The 20,913-nt window shown below is 38.0% G+C and overlaps 1 protein-coding gene across 4 annotated transcripts in view; it reads left to right on the top strand.

Moving 5' to 3' along the window:
• FGL1 (fibrinogen like 1) overlaps nucleotides 1–19,862 on the top strand; it is a 174,841-nt gene extending 154,979 nt beyond the window's left edge. For all 4 annotated transcript variants that reach the window (XM_053703907.1, XM_053703909.1, XM_053703908.1 and 1 more), the window contains exon 8: nucleotides 17,564–19,862. In XM_053703907.1, the coding sequence (XP_053559882.1) occupies nucleotides 17,564–17,723 (160 nt within the window). In that variant the 3' untranslated portion in view covers nucleotides 17,724–19,862. The remainder of the gene's footprint in view (nucleotides 1–17,563) is intronic.
• Nucleotides 19,863–20,913: the final 1,051 nt, after the last annotated feature.

Below are 20,913 nucleotides of genomic sequence, written 5' to 3' on the forward strand. Positions count from 1 at the left end.
TTATTTCATAGAAGGGCCTAGATTTGGAGTTCGGCGGTAAAAGGGCTGTTAACGCTCCGCGGGCTTTTTTCTGGCCGCACCATAAATTTAACTCTGGTATCGAGAGTTTAATCAAATGCTGCGTTAGGCTCCAAAAAAGGAGCGTAGAGCATTTTTACCGCAAATGCAACTCTCGATACCAGAGTTGCTTACGGACGCGGCCGGCCTCAAAAACGTGCTCGTGCACGATTCTCCCATAGGAAACAATGGGGCTGTTTGAGCTGAAAAAAAACCTAACACCTGCAAAAAAGCAGCGTTCAGCTCCTAACGCAGCCCCATTGTTTCCTATGGGGAAACACTTCCTACGTCTGCACCTAACACTCTAACATGTACCCCGAGTCTAAACACCCCTAACCTTACACTTACTAACCCCTAATCTGCCGCCCCCGCTATCGCTGACCCCTGCATATTTTTTTTAACCCCTAATCTGCCGCTCCGTAAACCGCCGCAACCTACGTTATCCCTATGTACCCCTAATCTGCTATATTTATTAACCCCTAATCTGCCCCCCTCAACGTCGCCGACACCTGCCTACACTTATTAACCCCTAATCTGCCGAGCGGACCTGAGCGCTACTATAATAAAGTTATTAACCCCTAATCCGCCTCACTAACCCTATCATAAATAGTATTAACCCCTAATCTGCCCTCCCTAACATCGCCGACACCTACCTTCAATTATTAACCCCTAATCTGCCGAGCGGACCTCACCGCTATTCTAATAAATTGATTAACCCCTAAAGCTAAGTCTAACCCTAACACTAACACCCCCCTAAGTTAAATATAATTTTTATCTAACGAAATAAATTAACTCTTATTAAATAAATTATTCCTATTTAAAGCTAAATACTTACCTGTAAAATAAATCCTAATATAGCTACAATATAAATTATAATTATATTATAGCTATTTTAGGATTTATATTTATTTTACAGGCAACTTTGTAATTATTTTAACCAGGTACAATAGCTATTAAATAGTTAAGAACTATTTAATAGTTACCTAGTTAAAATAATAACAAATTTACCTGTAAAATAAATCCTAACCTAAGATATAATTAAACCTAACACTACCCTATCAATAAATTAATTAAATAAACTACCTACAATTACCTACAATTAACCTAACACTACACTATCAATAAATTAATTAAACACAATTCCTACAAATAAATACAATTAAATAAACTAGCTAAAGTACAAAAAATAAAAAAGAACTAAGTTACAAAAAATAAAAAAATATTTACAAACATAAGAAAAATATTACAACAATTTTAAACTAATTACACCTACTCTAAGCCCCCTAATAAAATAACAAAGCCCCCCAAAATAAAAAATTCCCTACCCTATTCTAAATTAAAAAAGTTACAAGCTCTTTTACCTTACCAGCCCTGAACAGGGCCCTTTGCGGGGCATGCCCCAAGAATTTCAGCTCTTTTGCCTGTAAAAGAATAAATACAATACCCCCCCACCCAACATTACAACCCACCACCCACATACCCCTAATCTAACCCAAACCCCCTTAAATAAACCTAACACTAAGCCCCTGAAGATCTTCCTACCTTGTCTTCACCATACCAGGTTCACCGATCCGTCCTGAAGAGCTCCTCCGATGTCCTGATCCAAGCCCAAGCGGGGGCTGAAGAGGTCCATGATCCGGTCAAAGTCTTCATCCAAGCGGGGCAGAAGAGGATCTTCCATCCGATTGAAGTCATCATCCAGGCGGCATCTTCTATGGTCTTCCATCCGGAGCGAAGCGGCAGGATCCAGAAGACCTCCAGCGCGGAACATCCATCCGGACCGACGACTGAACGATGAATGACTGTTCCTTTAAGGGACGTCATCCAAGATGGCGTCCCTCGAATTCCGATTGGCTGATAGGATTCTATCAGCCAATCGGAATTAAGGTAGGAATTTTCTGATTGGCTGATGGAATCAGCCAATCAGAATCAAGTTCAATCCGATTGGCTGATCCAATCAGCCAATCAGATTGAGCTCGCATTCTATTGGCTGTTCCGATCAGCCAATAGAATGCGAGCTCAATCTGATTGGCTGATTGGATCGGCCAATCGGATTGAACTAGATTCTGATTGGCTGATTCCATCAGCCAATCAGAAAATTCCTACCTTAATTCCGATTGGCTGATAGAATCCTAGCAGCCAATCGGAATTCGAGGGACGCCATCTTGGATGACGTCCCTTAAAGGAACAGTCATTCGTCGTTCAGTCGTCGGTCCGGATGAATGTGCCGCGCTGGAGGTCTTCTGGATCCTGCCGCTTCGCTCCGGATGGAAGACCATAGAAGATGCCGCCTGGATGATGACTTCAATCGGATGGAAGATCCTCTTCTGCCCCGCTTGGATGAAGACTTTGACCGGATCATGGACCTCTTCAGCCCCCGCTTGGGCTTGGATCAGGACATCGGAGGAGCTCTTCAGGACGGATCGGTGAACCTGGTATGGTGAAGACAAGGTAGGAAGATCTTCAGGGGCTTAGTGTTAGGTTTATTTAAGGGGGGTTTGGGATAGATTAGGGGTATGTGGGTGGTGGGTTGTAATGTTGGGTGGGGGGGTATTGTATTTATTCTTTTACAGGCAAAAGAGCTGAAATTCTTGGGGCATGCCCCGCAAAGGGCCCTGTTCAGGGCTGGTAAGGTAAAAGAGCTTGTAACTTTTTTAATTTAGAATAGGGTAGGGAATTTTTTATTTTGGGGGGCTTTGTTATTTTATTAGGGGGCTTAGAGTAGGTGTAATTAGTTTAAAATTGTTGTAATATTTTTCTTATGTTTGTAAATATTTTTTTATTTTTTGTAACTTAGTTCTTTTTTATTTTTTGTACTTTAGCTAGTTTATTTAATTGTATTTATTTGTAGGAATTGTGTTTAATTAATTTATTGATAGTGTAGTGTTAGGTTAATTGTAGGTAATTGTAGGTAGTTTATTTAATTCATTTATTGATAGGGTAGTGTTAGGTTTAATTATATCTTAGGTTAGGATTTATTTTACAGGTAAATTTGTTATTATTTTAACTAGGTAACTATTAAATAGTTCTTAACTATTTAATAGCTATTGTACCTGGTTAAAATAATTACAAAGTTGCCTGTAAAATAAATATTAATCCTAAAATAGCTATAATATAATTATAATTTATATTGTAGCTATATTAGGATTTATTTTACAGGTAAGTATTTAGCTTTAAATAGGAATCATTTATTTAATAAGAGTTCATTTATTTCGTTAGATAAAAATTATATTTAACTTAGGGGGGTGTTAGTGTTAGGGTTAGACTTAGCTTTAGGGGTTAATCAATTTATTAGAATAGCGGTGAGCTCCGGTCGTCAGATTAGGGGTTAATAATTGAAGTTAGGTGTCGGCGATGTTAGGGAGAGCAGATTAGGGGTTAATACTATTTATGATAGGGTTAGTGAGGCGGGTTAGGGGTTAATAACTTTATTATAGTAGCGCTCAGGTCCGCTCGGCAGATTAGGGGTTAATAAGTGTAGGCAGGTGTCGGCGACGTTGAGGGGGGCAGATTAGGGGTTAATAAATATAATATAGGGGTCGGCGATGTTAGGGCAGCAGATTAGGGGTACATAGGGATAACGTAGGTGGCGGCGCTTTGCGGTCGGAAGATTAGGGGTTCATTATTTTAAGTAGCTGGTGGCGACGTTGTGGGGGGCAAGTTAGGGGTTAATAAATGTAATACAGGGGTCGGCGGGGTTAGGGGCAGCAGATTAGGGGTACATAAGTATAACGTAGGTGGCGGTCGGCAGATTAGGGGTTAAAAATTTTAATCGAGTGGCGGCGGTGTGGGGGGACCTCGGTTTAGGGGTACATAGGTAGTTTATGGGTGTTAGTGTACTTTAGGGTACAGTAGTTAAGAGCTTTATGAACCGGCGTTAGCCAGAAAGCTCTTAACTCCTGCTATTTTCAGGCGGCTGGAATCTTGTCACTAGAGCTCTAACGCTCACTTCAGAAACGACTCTAAATACCAGCGTTAGAAACATCCCATTGAAAAGATAGGCTACGCAAATGGCGTAGGGGGATCTGCGGTATGGAAAAGTCGCGGCTGAAAAGTGAGCGTTAGACCCTTTAATCACTGACTCCAAATACCAGCGGGCGGCCAAAACCAGCGTTAGGAGCCTCTAACGCTGGTTTTGACGGCTACCGCCGAACTCCAAATCTAGGCCAAAGATTGCTAAACTTCCTGATATTCACTGTTTTGTTCAGGCTTTGGTTCATATCAAGCCTGTTGTTAAATCAATTTCTCCTCCTTGGAGTCTTAATTTGGGTTTGAAGGCTTTGCAGGCTCCACCTTTTGAGCCTATGAGGGGTAGTTATCAACGCGTCTACCTCAAATACGCTGGAATTCCGCAGCGTATTTGAGGCGAGGCTGATTCGCCTTAGTTATCAAGCCCTAGATACCGGCAAAAGTAGAATTTTGTGACGTAAGCCTTGATCCGCCGGACTCAGTCCGACACAGATCGATTCTTCCTTCACTCCAGATGTTCCGCACACAAGTGCGGCACAATCTGACTACTTTTGCTAGTTATCAAAAAACTAGCAGGTACGCTCGGCACTTTTCCGGCCCAGCGTACCTCGTTTTCAAACCGCCGCCCTGGAGGCGGCGGGTCCCATAAGAATCAATGGGAGTCTGACCATAGCGAAAGTTCATGTTCGCTGCTGCCAGACATCCCATTGATTCATATGGGAGCTGTCTACACCTAACACCCTAACATGTACCCCGAGTCTAAACACCCCTAATCTGTCCCCCCTACACCGCCGCAACTAAATAAAGTATTTACCCCCTAAACCGCCGCTCCCGGACCCCGCCGCCACTATAATAAACTTATTACCCCCTAAACCGCCGCTCCCGGACCCCGCCGCCACCTACATTATACCTAGTAACCCCTATCCTGCCCCCCCTATACCGCCGCCAACCTATAATAAAGTTATTAACCCCTATCCTGCCGATCCCAGACCCCTCCGCAACTAAATAGTTTAACCCCTAAACCGCCGATTGGAACAGCCAATAGAATGCGAGCTCAATCTGATTGGCTGATTGGATCAGCCAATCGGATTGAACTTCAATCTGATTGGCTGATTCAATCAGCCAATCAGATTTTTCCTACCTTAATTCCGATTGGCTGATAGAATCCTATCAGCCAATCGGAATTGAAGGGACGCCATCTTGGATGACGTCCCTTAAAAGAACCTTCATTCAGTCGTCGGCCGTCGGGGAAGAAGGATGTTCCGCTTCGGCGGGATGAAGATGGATCCGGAAGAAAGAAGATTGAAGATGCCGCTTGGAAGATGACATCGCCCGGTTGGAAGATCTCTTCAGCGCCGCCTGGATGATGACTTCATCGGATGGAAGACTTCTTCAGCGCCCCTTGGATGATGACTTCTGCCGCTCCGGATCTCCTCTTCGGTTCCATCGGTGGTCGGCTGGCTGAAGACGACTCAAGGTAGGATGATCTTCAGGGGGGTAGTGTTAGGTTTATTAAAGGGGGGTTTGGGTTAGATTAGGGGTATGTGGGTGGTGGGTTTTAATGTTGGGGGGGGTTGTATTTTTATTTTACAGGCAAAAGAGCTGTTTTCTTTGGGGCATGCCCAGCAAAAGGCCCTTTTTTTAAGGGCTGGTAAGGTAAAAGAGCTGGTAACTTTTTAATTTAGAATAGGGTAGGGCATTTTTTTATTTGGGGGCTTTGTTATTTTATTAGGGGGCTTAGATTAGGTGTAAGTAGCTTAAAATTGTTGTAATATTTTTTAAATGTTTGTAACTTATTTTTTTTATTTTTTGTAACTTAGCTTTTTTTATTTTTTGTACTTTAGTTAGTTTATTTAATTTAATTGTAGTTATTTGTAGGTAATTTATTTAATTTATTTAATGATAGTGTAGTGTTAGGTTTAATTGTAACTTAGGTTAGGATTTATTTTACAGGTAATTTTGTATTTCTTTTAGCTAGGTAGTTATTAAATAGTTAATAACTATTTAATAACTATTCTAACTAACTAAAATAAATACAAAGTTACCTGTAAAATAAATATAAATCCTAAAATAGCTACAATGTAATTATTAATTACATTGTAGCTATCTTAGGGTTTATTTTACAGGTAAGTATTTAGTTTTAAATAGGAATAATTTATTAAAGTATAGTGTAGTGTTAGGTGTAATTGTAACTTATGTTAGGATTTATTTTACAGGTAAATTTGTCTTTATTTTAACTAGGTAGCTATTAAATAGTTATTAACAATTTAATAGCTATTGTACCTAGTTAAAATAAATTGAAAGTTGCCTGTAAAATAAATATAAATCCTAAGATAGCTACAATATAATTATTATTTATATTGTAGCTATATTAGGGTTTATTTTAAAGGTAAGTATTTAGTTTTAAATAGGATTCATTTAGTTAATAAGAGTTAAATTTATTTAGATGTATTTAATTAATATTTAAGTTAGGGGGGTGTTAGGGTTAGTGTTAGACTTAGATTTAGGGGTTAATAATTTTATTACAGTGGCGGCGGTGTAGGGGGACCAGGATAGGGGTTAATAAATTTATTATAGGTGGCGACGGTGTAGGGGGGGCAGATTAGGGGTTAATAAGTTTAATATAGGTTGCGGCAGGGTCCGGGAGCGGCGGTTTAGGGGTTAAACTATTTATTTAGTTGCGGCGGGGTCCGGGATCGTCAGGATAGGGGTTAATAACTTTATTAGTTGTGGTAGGTGGCGCAAACCAAGTTGCTATTCCCAATGTGTCTTACTGTAAATATGTGTGATAATATGTGGGCTCAATATATGTTAATGTTTTGATAAGTACTATTTTATATTCTCTTATGGCAAAAATTGGATGTCGAAACTTTTAAAAAAAAATATATATTATACTTTATTTGATTCCGGTAAATTTACCCAATAATAGTGATGCTAAAAGTACAATTAAACAAATATTATTACAAATTCCTTCAAAGTTTAAAAAATGACACCGGTGTCTCTATGTATCTATGTATAAAATGTACGTAATATATAAAAATATATGAATATATAAAAATTACATTAAAATAATATCGTTGAAATCTTGCAATTTATACAGTTATAGGTTTATCACAAGTTGTAATTTCTAACAAAATGTTTGTAAATACAATTTAATAGTGGATAAGACAATAGTTGCTGTATAGTTCATATAGGATACTTTGTTTCAAGTTCAGCTGTGCAATTGAGATCTTATCTTAGGTAACTATATATCAAATGTAGAGGTATGTTGGTGCGATTTTTATCACACTGTGATACAAGTATACAAATTAGTACCTTAAAGTGTATCTGTTTGATATCACTTTTGTGAGATGATTGTGGTTAAATAAACGCCGCTATGCCAATAATTTGCTGATGGCAGTTCTATATGGGCTGCTGGCGGTTAAATAAATGCCGCTTTGGTTTCCTCTTGTTAGGTGGGCTTATCTGTTTGCTGCGAGGAAATTCACTTTTATATAAATGCTTGTGTAGTTGCCGTGGCCGCTTTGTTATCTTGTCCTTTGTCGGTCAGTGACCGATCGCGCTCTTAAGGATTTCTTGGTGGGATCTTCGTTGTGGTTAGGTGTTAGGATATTGTTAAAAGGTTTCTGTAATTAGAGCGTAATATTAGAGTGAAATAATTTGTCTATACTTATCGTTGTATGGATGTTTAACCATAAAGTATAGTTAAAAACGTGGCCAATTGTGAATAAAAATTAGAAGGGCCAAAAGAGAATCTAAAACTATAGTAAAGAACTATATGGAATCTAAAATAGTACTTTTAGACCATATTTAGATACATGTGTTTTAATAATCTTCTAATATGTTAAATCGATATATAGCTATGCGTATTAGATTATCATGATCCAATGAGTGTGTTGTACCAATGTTTTTCTAGTTTTTGTGGATATTAGTATTATCGGATGGGAGATTAGCCTTCTTGTATGAATTTTTAAAAATATTGTAGGAATATTTAAAATTTCATACAAGAAGGCTAATCTCCCATCCGATAATACTAATATCCACAAAAACTAGAAAAACATTGGTACAACACACTCATTGGATCATGATAATCTAATACGCATAGCTATATATCGATTTAACATATTAGAAGATTATTAAAACACATGTATCTAAATATGGTCTAAAAGTACTATTTTAGATTCCATATAGTTCTTTACTATAGTTTTAGATTCTCTTTTGGCCCTTCTAATTTTTATTCACAATTGGCCACGTTTTTAACTATACTTTATGGTTAAACATCCATACAACGATAAGTATAGACAAATTATTTCACTCTAATATTACGCTCTAATTACAGAAACCTTTTAACAATATCCTTTGTTATATAGAGTGATTAAAATAAACACTCTAAAAGTGATTGACATTAAGATATATAATATCTCTCTCTATTTTAAAAGTAATCATATAAAATGTTTATCGCTACATAAAGTCACCCTACTATATTATAACTAAGACCCAAGGATACCTATGTTATATAATAAAGCAGCATTTTAAATGTTCTTGAACATTTTATGTATATCATCAATTAGTGATTTAATTGCTAAATTATAGAGGCTTTAAATAGCCTTGAATCCACACATCTGGTATCTTGAAAAAGGCTGTCCAGCCGAAACGCGTTGATACCAGAGCACACCTGCAAAGGATTTGAGAAGACAAAAGAGAATACCAGCTACACCCTGGTGAAATATTCAAGTTCCTACTTAGCAGCATATATTTAACCGCAAAGATCACATTGATAACTAGAATTTTTTTTCTACTTATCCTACAAACTTTCTACTTATCCCACAAACTTTCTACTTATCCCACAACCACATTTCAGTACCCAGATCGGTCACTGACCGACATCAAAGAAACCTGGGAACAACGGACCGGAGAGGCACGCAAATATTCCACATCAGGAGGTCATCCAACAACCATACCATCGTGATCGGTCACTGACCGACAGACAAACCACAGAATAGAAAAACCGGAGATACTTAAAAAACATCAGCAAACGGTTAGCACCTAACCACAACGAAGATCCCACCAAGAAATCCTTAAGAGCGCGATCGGTCACTGACCGACAAAGGACAAGATAACAAAGCGGCCACGGCAACTACACAAGCATTTATATAAAAGTGAATTTCCTTGCAGCAAACAGATAAGCCCACCTAACAAGAGGAAACCAAAGCGGCATTTATTTAACCGCCAGCAGCCCATATAGAACTGCCATCAGCAAATTATTGGCATAGCGGCGTTTATTTAACCACAATCATCTCACAAAAGTGATATCAAACAGATACACTTTAAGGTACTAATTTGTATACTTGTATCACAGTGTGATAAAAATCGCACCAACATACCTCTACATTTGATATATAGTTACCTAAGATAAGATCTCAATTGCACAGCTGAACTTGAAACAAAGTATCCTATATGAACTATACAGCAACTATTGTCTTATCCACTATTAAATTGTATTTACAAACATTTTGTTAGAAATTACAACTTGTGATAAACCTATAACTGTATAAATTGCAAGATTTCAACGATATTATTTTAATGTAATTTTTATATATTCATATATTTTTATATATATTACGTACATTTTATACATAGATACATAGAGACACTGGTGTCATTTTTTAAACTTTGAAGGAATTTGTAATAATATTTGTTTAATTGTACTTTTAGCATCACTATTATTGGGTAAATTTACCGGAATCAAATAAAGTATAATATATATTTTTTTTAAAAAGTTTCGACATCCAATTTTTGCCATAAGAGAATATAAAATAGTACTTATCAAAACATTAAGATATATTGAGCCCACATATTATCACACATATTTACAGTAAGACACATTGGGAATAGCAACTTGGTTTGCGCCACCTACCACAACTAATTATAACTCTTTAAACTTTGGGATAAAGTTTACTTCAGGTGTGCTAGATTCCCCACCAGCTAGACAGTCTAACCCTACCAAACAGTTAATAACTTTATTATAGGTGGCGGCGGTATAGGGGTGGCAGGATAGGGGTTACTAGGTATAATGTAGGTGGCGGCAGTGTCCGGGAGCGGAGGTTTAGGGGTTAAACTATTTATTTAGTTGCAGCGGGGTCTGGGATCCGCAGGATAGGGGTTAATAAATTTATTATAGGTGGCGGCGGTATAGGGGGGCAGAATAGGGGTTACTAGGTATAATGTAGGTGGCGGTGGGGTCCGGGAGCGGCGGTTTAGGGGTTAATACATTTATAAGAGTTGCAGCGGGGTCTAGGAGCGGCGGTTTAGGGGTTACTAACTTTATTTAGTTGCGGGGGGCTCCGGGTGCGCCGGTATAGGGGGTAGAACAGTGTAGTTAGTGTGAGTGCTTAGTGACAGCTTGTCAATAAAGCTGTCAAAAAGCCGAAGAGCAGCGAGATCGGATGAGTGATAACTATCACAATCCGCTGCTCATCGCCCCGTACTTGGTGCATGGCTTTTTGACAGCTTTTTTGATAACTTAGGTGAACGTATTCAGGTCCGCGGCGGCGATGTTAGGCGAGCTTAGGCGGGCATATTGGACCGGCGAAGGCAGGTAAAGTAGACGGCTTGATAACTACCCCTCTATGCATTCTTTGGATATTAAACTACTTTCTTGAAAAGTGTTGTTCCTTTTGGATATCTCTTAAGCTAGAAGAGTTTCTGAATTGTCTGCTCCCTCTTGTGAGTCTCCATTTCTGATTTTCCATCAGGATAAGGCTGTTTTGTGGACTTCGTTTAAATTTCTTCCTAAGGTTGTGAATTCTAACAACATTAGTAGGGAAATTGTTGTTCCTTCCTTGTGTCCTAATCACAAGAATATTCTTGAAAGATCTCTTCTTTTGGATGTTGTAAGAGCTTTGAAATATTATGTCGAAGCTACTAAAGATTTCAGGAAGACTTCTAGTCTATTTGTTGTTTTTGCTGGTCCTAGGAAAGGTCAGAAAGCCTCTGCCATTTATTTGGCATCTTGGTTAAAGCTTTTGATTCACAAGACTTATTTAGAGGCGGGATAGTCTCCGCCTCAGAGAATTACAGCTCATTCTACTAGATCAGTTGCCACTTCTTGGGCTTTTAAGAATGAAGCTTTGGTTGATCAGATTTGCAAAACAGCAACTTGGTCTTCTTTGCATACATTTATTAAATTTTACAATTTTGATGTATTTGCTTCTTCTGAAGCAGTCTTAGGTAGAAAAGTTCTTCAGGCAGCTGTTTCAGTTTGATTCTTCTGCTTATGAATTTAGTTTTTTTCTTGAAATTTATGTGAAATTTATAAGAAAGACTTATTTTTTTGTGGATTTATTTTTTTCAGTGGAAATAGCTGTTTTTATTTTATCCCTCCCTTTCTAGTGACTCTTCTGTGGTCTCCCACATCTTGGGTATTTCTTTCCCATACGTCACTAGCTCATGGACTCTTGCCAATTACATGAAAGAAAACATAATTTAAGTAAGAACTTACCTGATAAATTAATTTCTTTCATATTGGCAAGAGTCCATGAGGCCCATCCTTTTTTATGGTGGTTATGATTTTTGTATGAAAAGCACAATTTTATTTCCAGTTCCTCTTTTTGTATGCTATTTTACTTCTTATTCTATCACCCAACTACTTGGCTATTCGTTAAACTGAATTGTGGGTGTGGTGAGGGGTGTATTTATAGGCATTTTGAGGTTTGGGAAACTTTGCTCCTCCTAGTAGGATTATATATCCCATACGTCACTAGCTCATGGACTCTTGCCAATATGAAAGAAATGAATTTATCAGGTTAGTTCTTACATAAATTATGTTTTTTCTGTAATAGTAGGTCTTTTTATTTTCTGTAATGGTAGCTTTTTTCATTTAATTTTATGTTTTTTGTTTTCAGGTAAGGTCAGGTATTTTTGGGGTAACTTAGGGGGGTTAGCTAGATGAGGGGTTTAGATGTTAGTGGGTATTTTGTGGTGGGAGTTGTGGTGGTTTAGGGGTTAATAGTGTAGAGGGGTAGTTTGCAATGGGGGTTGCGACAGTATAGGGGTTAATATTGTAGAAAAGTAGGCCTAGATTTACAGTTCGGCGGTAAAAGGGCTGTTAACGCTCCGCGGGTTTTTTTCTGGCCGCACCATAAATTTAACTCTGGTATCGAGAGTTCAAACAAATGCTGCGTTAGGCTCCAAAAAAGGAGCGTAGAGCATATTTACCGCAAATGCAACTCTCGATACCAGAGTTGCTTACGGACGCGGCCGGCCTCAAAAACGTGCTCGTGCACGATTCTCCCATAGGAAACAATGGGGCTGTTTGAGCTGAAAAAAAACCTAACACCTGCAAAAAAGCAGCGTTCAGCTCCTAACGCAGCCCCATTGTTTCCTATGGGGAAACACTTCCTACGTCTGCACCTAACACTCTAACATGTACCCCGAGTCTAAACACCCCTAACCTTACACTTATTAACCCCTAATCTGCCGCCCCCGCTATCGCTGACCCCTGCATTACACTTTTAACCCCTAATCTGCCGCTCCGTAAACCGCCGCCACCTACGTTATCCCTATGTACCCCTAATCTGCTGCCCTAACATCGCCGACCCCTATGTTATATTTATTAACCCCTAATCTGCCCCCCACAACGTCGCCGACACCTACCTACACTTATTAACCCCTAATCTGCCGAGCGGACCTGAGCGCTACTATAATAAATGTATTAACCCCTAATCCGCCTCACTAACCCTATAATAAATTGTATTAACCCCTAATCTGCCCTCCCTAACATCGCCGACACCTACCTTCAATTATTAACCCCTAATCTGACGACCGGAGCTCACCGCTATTCTAATAAATGTATTAACCCCTAAAGCTAAGTCTAACCCTAACACTAACACCCCCCTAACTTAAATATAATTTTTATCTAACGAAATAAATTAACTCTTATTAAATAAATGATTCCTATTTAAAGCTAAATACTTACCTGTAAAATAAATCCTAATATAGCTACAATATAAATTACATTTATATTATAGCTATTTTAGGATTAATATTTATTTTACAGGCAACTTTGTAATTATTTTAACCAGGTACAATAGCTATTAAATAGTTAAGAACTATTTAATAGTTACCTAGTTAAAATAATTACAAATTTACCTGTAAAATAAATCCTAACCTAAGATATAATTAAACCTAACACTACCCTATCAATAAAATAATTAAATAAACTACCTACAATTACCTACAATTAACCTAACACTACACTATCAATAAATTAATTAAACACAATTGCTACAAATAAATACAATTAAATAAACTATCTAAAGTACAAAAAATAAAAAAGAACTAAGTTACAGAAAATAAAAAAATATTTACAAACATAAGAAAAATATTACAACAATTTTAAACTAATTACACCTACTCTAAGCCCCCTAATAAAATAACAAAGACCCCCAAAATAAAAAATTCCCTACCCTATTCTAAAATACAAAAATTACAAGCTCTTTTACCTTACCAGCCCTGAACAGGGCCCTTTGCGGGGCATGCCCCAAGAATTTCAGCTCTTTTGCCTGTAAAAAAAAACATACAATACCCCCCCCCCAACATTACAACCCACCACCCACATACCCCTAATCTAACCCAAACCCCCTTAAATAAACCTAACACTAATCCCCTGAAGATCTTCCTACCTTGTCTTCACCATCCAGGTATCACCGATCCGTCCTGGCTCCAAGATCTTCATCCAACCCAAGCGGGGGTTGGCGATCCATAATCCGGTGCTCCAAAGTCTTCCTCCTATCCGGCAAGAAGAGGACATCCGGACCGGCAAACATCTTCTCCAAGCGGCATCTTCTATGTTCTTCCATCCGATGACGACCGGCTCCATCTTGAAGACCTCCAGCGCGGATCCATCCTCTTCTTCCGACGACTAGACGACGAATGACGGTTCCTTTAAGGGACGTCATCCAAGATGGCGTCCCTCGAATTCCGATTGGCTGATAGGATTCTATCAGCCAATCGGAATTAAGGTAGGAATATTCTGATTGGCTGATGGAATCAGCCAATCAGAATCAAGTTCAATCCGATTGGCTGATCCAATCAGCCAATCAGATTGAGCTCGCATTCTATTGGCTGATCGGAACAGCCAATAGAATGCGAGCTCAATCTGATTGGCTGATTGGATCAGCCAATCGGATTGAACTTGATTCTGATTGGCTGATTCCATCAGCCAATCAGAAAATTCCTACCTTAATTCCGATTGGCTGATAGAATCCTATCAGCCAATCGGAATTCGAGGGACGCCATCTTGGATGACGTCCCTTAAAGGAACCGTCATTCGTCGTCTAGTCGTCGGAAGAAGAGGATGGATCCACGCTGGAGGTCTTCAAGATGGAGCCGGTCGTCATCGGATGGAAGAACATAGAAGATGCCGCTTGGAGAAGATGTTTGCCGGTCCGGATGTCCTCTTCTTGCCGGATAGGAGGAAGACTTTGGAGCACCGGATTATGGATCGCCAACCCCCGCTTGGGTTGGATGAAGATCTTGGAGCCAGGACGGATCGGTGATACCTGGATGGTGAAGACAAGGTAGGAAGATCTTCAGGGGATTAGTGTTAGGTTTATTTAAGGGGGTTTGGGTTAGATTAGGGGTATGTGGGTGGTGGGTTGTAATGTTGGGGGGGGGGTATTGTATGTTTTTTTTTACAGGCAAAAGAGCTGAAATTCTTGGGGCATGCCCCGCAAAGGGCCCTGTTCAGGGCTGGTAAGGTAAAAGAGCTTGTAATTTTTGTATTTTAGAATAGGGTAGGGAATTTTTTATTTTGGGGGTCTTTGTTATTTTATTAGGGGGCTTAGAGTAGGTGTAATTAGTTTAAAATTGTTGTAATATTTTTCTTATGTTTGTAAATATTTTTTTATTTTCTGTAACTTAGTTCTTTTTTATTTTTTGTACTTTAGATAGTTTATTTAATTGTATTTATTTGTAGCAATTGTGTTTAATTAATTTATTGATAGTGTAGTGTTAGGTTAATTGTAGGTAATTGTAGGTAGTTTATTTAATTATTTTATTGATAGGGTAGTGTTAGGTTTAATTATATCTTAGGTTAGGATTTATTTTACAGGTAAATTTGTAATTATTTTAACTAGGTAACTATTAAATAGTTCTTAACTATTTAATAGCTATTGTACCTGGTTAAAATAATTACAAAGTTGCCTGTAAAATAAATATTAATCCTAAAATAGCTATAATATAAATGTAATTTATATTGTAGCTATATTAGGATTTATTTTACAGGTAAGTATTTAGCTTTAAATAGGAATCATTTATTTAATAAGAGTTAATTTATTTCGTTAGATAAAAATTATATTTAAGTTAGGGGGGTGTTAGTGTTAGGGTTAGACTTAGCTTTAGGGGTTAATACATTTATTAGAATAGCGGTGAGCTCCGGTCGGAAGATTAGGGGTTAATAATTGAAGGTAGGTGTCGGCGATGTTAGGGAGGGCAGATTAGGGGTTAATACTATTTATGATAGGGTTAGTGAGGCGGATTAGGGGTTAATACATTTATTATAGTAGCGCTCAGGTCCGCTCGGCAGATTAGGGGTTAATAAGTGTAGGTAGGTGTCGGCGACGTTGTGGGGGGCAGATTAGGGGTTAATAAATATAACATAGGGGTCGGCGATGTTAGGGGCAGCAGATTAGGGGTACATAGGGATAACGTAGGTGGCGGCGATTTGCGGTCGGAAGATTAGGGGTTAATTATTTTAAGTAGCTTGCGGCGACGTTGTGGGGGGCAAGTTAGGGGTTAATAAATATAATATAGGGGTCGGCGGGGTTAGGGGCAGCAGATTAGGGGTACATAAGTATAACGTAGGTGGCGGTCGGCAGATTAGGGGTTAAAAATTTTAATCGAGTGGCGGCGATGTGGGGGGACCTCGGTTTAGGGGTACATAGGTAGTTTATGGGTGTTAGTGTACTTTAGGGTACAGTAGTTAAGAGCTTTATAAACCGGCGTTAGCCAGAAAGCTCTTAACTCCTGCTTTTTTCAGGCGGCTGGAATCTTGTCGTTAGAGCTCTAACGCTCACTGCAGAAACGACTCTAAATACCGGCGTTAGAAAGATCCCATTGAAAAGATAGGCTACGCAAATGGCGTAGGGGGATCTGCGGTATTGAAAAGTCGCGGCTGAAAAGTGAGCGTTAGACCCTTTAATCACTGACTCCAAATACCAGCGGGCGCCCAAAACCAGCGTTAGGAGCCTCTAACGCTGGTTTTGACGGCTACCGCCGAACTCTAAATCTAGGCCGTAGTTTGCTATGGGGGTTGTGGCAGTTTAGGGGTTTATAGTGTAGTGGGGTATTTTGTGAAGGGGGTTGTGGCGGTATAGTGGTTAATAGTGTAGAGGGGTATTTTGCGATGGGGGTTGTGGCAGTTTAGGGGTTCATAGTGTAGTGAGGTATTTTGTGAAGGCGGTTGTGGCTTTATAGTGGTTAATAGTCTAGAGGGGTATTTTGCGATGGGGGTTGTGGCAGTTTATGGGGTTAATAGTGTAGTGGGGTATTTTGCAATGGGGTTGTGGCGGTTTAGGGGTTAATAGTGTAGTGGGGTAGTTTGCGATGTGAGTGTGTGCTTGGTTTAGGCGTTAATAGAGTAATTTAGTGCAACTGTTTCCTCTGGTCAAACTCTTTACGCAACTTTCCAGTTCACTTAAAAAGTGTGAGCCATAAAAATGCGATTGCGTTTGAGCTATCGCGTTTACTTTCAACTCTTAATACAACATTGATGCTCAACATCGGCGATAGAAAATACGAGAAGTAAATTACCGTGAGTTTGGGCAAACAAATTTGCATTAATTTAAACAGCGTGCCACTGTTTTGAGCGTAAAGAACCCCCGCGATTGCATTTACGCACCATGCACTAACAATTGCACTCAACTTGTAATTTGGCCATTAGAATGTTAAATTTGTATGTCAAACTTTTAAGGTCTTACTTATAGGGAAAAAATGCAAACTGAGTTCCCTTTGTAGCAGCCTGATGAAAAGCCCTAAATGTATTGACAGCTTGCAATTAGTTTGCCATTAGGGTATCACCTATACATCACAGGATTAATGCCTTATTCTAATGCACTGGCTATGATACTACCCTTCTGCACTCCTGCTAGGCACATTCCAGTGATGCTCAAGATCAGTATATGGCATTTATGCCATTGAGAACAACAAATATCCTGATGTGGAGCACAGGGGAGGAACTACTGGAACAATGGCACCAGGGCATGAGTTCTGGGAGAGGGGCATAGCAGCCAGTCTATACATAGGCATAGTCAGAATGTGTACAATCCTAATGCAAAGAAGCCTTTGTTAGTGCAGGTTGCAAGTCGATCTATCTAAATTATTTACTGTAATTGTCTCTACCAACACTGCCAGAAAACTATTTAAAAAATCTACTACTGTTTCTGTGTTTTATTTTAGGTTAATCTGTATTTTAAATGCCCATAGTAACATACTGTTCTATATAAAACAACACTTTATATTTATTTTTTTCCACCAGGTGTCACTCTACCAATTTAAATGGTATCTACTATAAAGGACCCTACACAGCTAAGACTGATGACGGGATTGTTTGGTACACATGGCACGGATGGTGGTATTCTCTGAAATCAGTTGTCATGAAGGTCAGGCCTTCAGAATTTCAACCAAATATTATTTAAACAGTAAAATTAAATCCACTCTCCAGGATACTTAAGGGCACAAATACAACATAACTTTGTAAATGGAGTCAGAATATTATGTAATATGTTCACACAATGACTGTACATAGTAAATACAGTTATGTCATTTCAAATACCTGTTTAATGTCTTAAGCCATCTGTAACAGAAATAAGGGAAATGCACATTAATTTAGCACTATGTTTATGGCTCAGATGCTAAAAAGTGAAATTTGCTTGTCACAGAACATTAGGAGCTTGTGTTATATCATTAGGTAAAAACCTGTGATAATATCATGTGCCAAACAAATAACCATATGCAGGTGTTATTGCATATACAATTAACACACCAATGTAATCAACAATTGTAGCCATATTTAACCATTTGGCCATAGTTCCCACTACTTGTTAAATATAGTATTATAGTTTGCAGATATTTATCTTAAAAAAAAATCTAAGTAATAAACTATCATCTCTTTATAGGTAATGACATAAATTGCTAGGATTATATATCTAGCCTTACATACTTAAAAGTGCCTATTTGCCTTGTCACTCAAATTAAACTCACTCTATTTACCAGTCAGTGCTTTACAAGAAAAAAATACTATAAAGAAAATAACATCCAATGCAGTTTCCTTTTGAATGTACTGGGCAACTTATGAGCAAGAAATTTTAACTGCTCCTTTATTTCCTTTATTGTATTATACTATATACTATGTACTATATATATTGTATATAGTATATATATTATTTTTTTCCATATATGCAAGTTGTGAATATGAGCAATTTCAAATGACCTTAAATAAAACTCTTGTGTTCCTCTTCTAAAAACACTCAGGGCACGTTTGCCGTAAATGACTCTTCTGACCTCCCCATACATTCTCTTACCCATTATGCAGGTACAGACATCATATTGGCTTGCAGCGTCTCCTCAGCAATCAAGGGCTGATATGAAGTGTAATGCCTTTAAAGTGTAGTAAATAACACTGAATACAGCAGTGCCTGAAGTTCATCATTTTCCTGAATATAAGGTTCATATTATTCAAACTTATTATATCATGCGTATGAAAAAGCAGCTGTTAACTATGTTAAAAATATTAAGTAAAAGCTGTTTAAAGGGACATGAAACTCAAAAATGGTCTTTCATGATTCAGCTAGAGCATACAATTTTAAACAACTTTACAATTTAATTCTACTATCAAATGTGCTTTACTATCTTGCTATTCTTTGTTAAAGAAGCAGAAATGCACTACTGTGATGTAGCTGAACACATCTGGTGAACCAATAACAAGAAATATATGTGTGCAGCCACCAATCAGCATCTAGCTCCCAGTATTGAATTGCTAAACCTAAACCTATCCAGGTATACATTTCAACAACGAATACCTAGTGAAGGAAGCAAATTAGATGAGAGAAGTAAACTGGAAAGTTGTTTAAAATTGCATACTCTATCTGAACCATGAAAGAAAATATTTGTGTTTCATGTCCCTTTAAGGTTAAACTAAAATGAAGTGTCTGGTTGCCATGAGTCTCTTTACTCTATTGCTCATTGGCTCCCACATAAAAATAGTTTCTTCAAGAAAACAAGAAAAGTTGGTTTATTCACGGCAGGACGATTCATTTTTCATAAAACAAAAAACAATAATATATTTTGAAATGCCTTCTTTTAGATAAAACAAAGCAAAAAATGACCACAATGTCCTTTAAATTAATTAAAGGGCAAAAATTTGGGTGTTTATGTCCCTTTAATTAAAGTAACATCCTTAGCTTTTACAGGCATCAAAGAAAAGCAAATATGGCTAAGCACATACAAAATATTACCACATAGTAAACAATAGTATTATTGTAACGCAAAATTAAAGGACTTATAGCTTGAAGCAAAACAAACTGATAACTATGCAGATTTCTATCACTGTATATACATACAACTGAATTTACAATGGATATTCAGAATGGGTGTGATAGGGAACAGACTAATCATTAGGTTACTGTTCAATTACAAATTGTTAGTTGTTTGCCTGCTATGCCCATACTTGGCTTTATTGGCAATGATTGGATACAGCAGTGCTTGACCTCAATGTTTATTCACTTTTGCAAAATAAAACTATATCTGTCTGCAACTTGCAGCAGTTTGCCTGAAAATTGGATTTGGTTCTTATAGTCTTTAAATTCATATGTATAAATACAAAAAAATACATACTATGGCCTCGCTTCCATTGAGTCGTTAAAAATGGAGCCGTAAGCTACCGAAGCGGACGACAGCTAAAGGTAATTTACGGCTCCATTTTAGTACCAGGTTTCCATTGAAAAGATTAGCGTGTTGCGCGCAGTCGCTCTTTTCGGCCGTACGTAAGTTTGCGTTGCCAACCGATGTCGGATTTGTCGAAAAGCGCGCCATAACAAGTGCATTGCCATGGTAACCCGACCTCTGTCTATAAGAATAACGGTTTGCGCCTGCGCTCTTTACCTGTGATCGCCTCTAGAGAGAAAGACACGGGAGCTAGTTGCGTTGGTAGGAGTTTTGGGTTTTTGAGAGTTGTTTGAGAGTTAGTGGAGAGTTTGATATTTGATTTCCATATATTCTTATTGTAGGCCTCATATAATATTAGGAACACACACACACACATCCATACATTAGTTAATTAACACACATTAGTTTATACACACAAATACACACACACACACATACACACTTTTATTTCATACAAACACATTCACATTTTTTTTTTCATTAACCCCCATATCCCCATCTTCCTTTATTACTCCTTTCATTAATCCCCTTATTCCACTTCCCATCCCCCCTTTGACTACCCTTCCCTTCCTCACTATATAACTTGTTTTTTTATATATACATTTTGCCCATCCTATTTTTTTTTTTTTTAACATCCCATATTTTTGGTTTCATTTGACTATATAGCTCACCCCTTTCTTAATTTGCATCCCTTATTATTTTTCTATAATTTTGTTCTAATCCTCCTTAGTTTTTCCTTTTTCATTTACATCCCTTTGTTTATTTTCACCCCCACATTTTATTTTTATTTTGAGGGATATAGAATAGAGATAGTTAGGGTCTAGATAGGTTAGGTAGTTAGTTTTGGGGCTATTTAATATAGGGTTTAGTTAGGTGACTTAGTGTAGTTAGGTAAGCTAGGGACTTTAGTGTTAGGTTAGAGTTAGGGAGGAAGGAGAAAGG

The sequence above is a fragment of the Bombina bombina genome, chromosome 2, assembly GCF_027579735.1.
Source record: "Bombina bombina isolate aBomBom1 chromosome 2, aBomBom1.pri, whole genome shotgun sequence".
NCBI classification, from domain to species: Eukaryota; Metazoa; Chordata; class Amphibia; order Anura; family Bombinatoridae; genus Bombina; species Bombina bombina.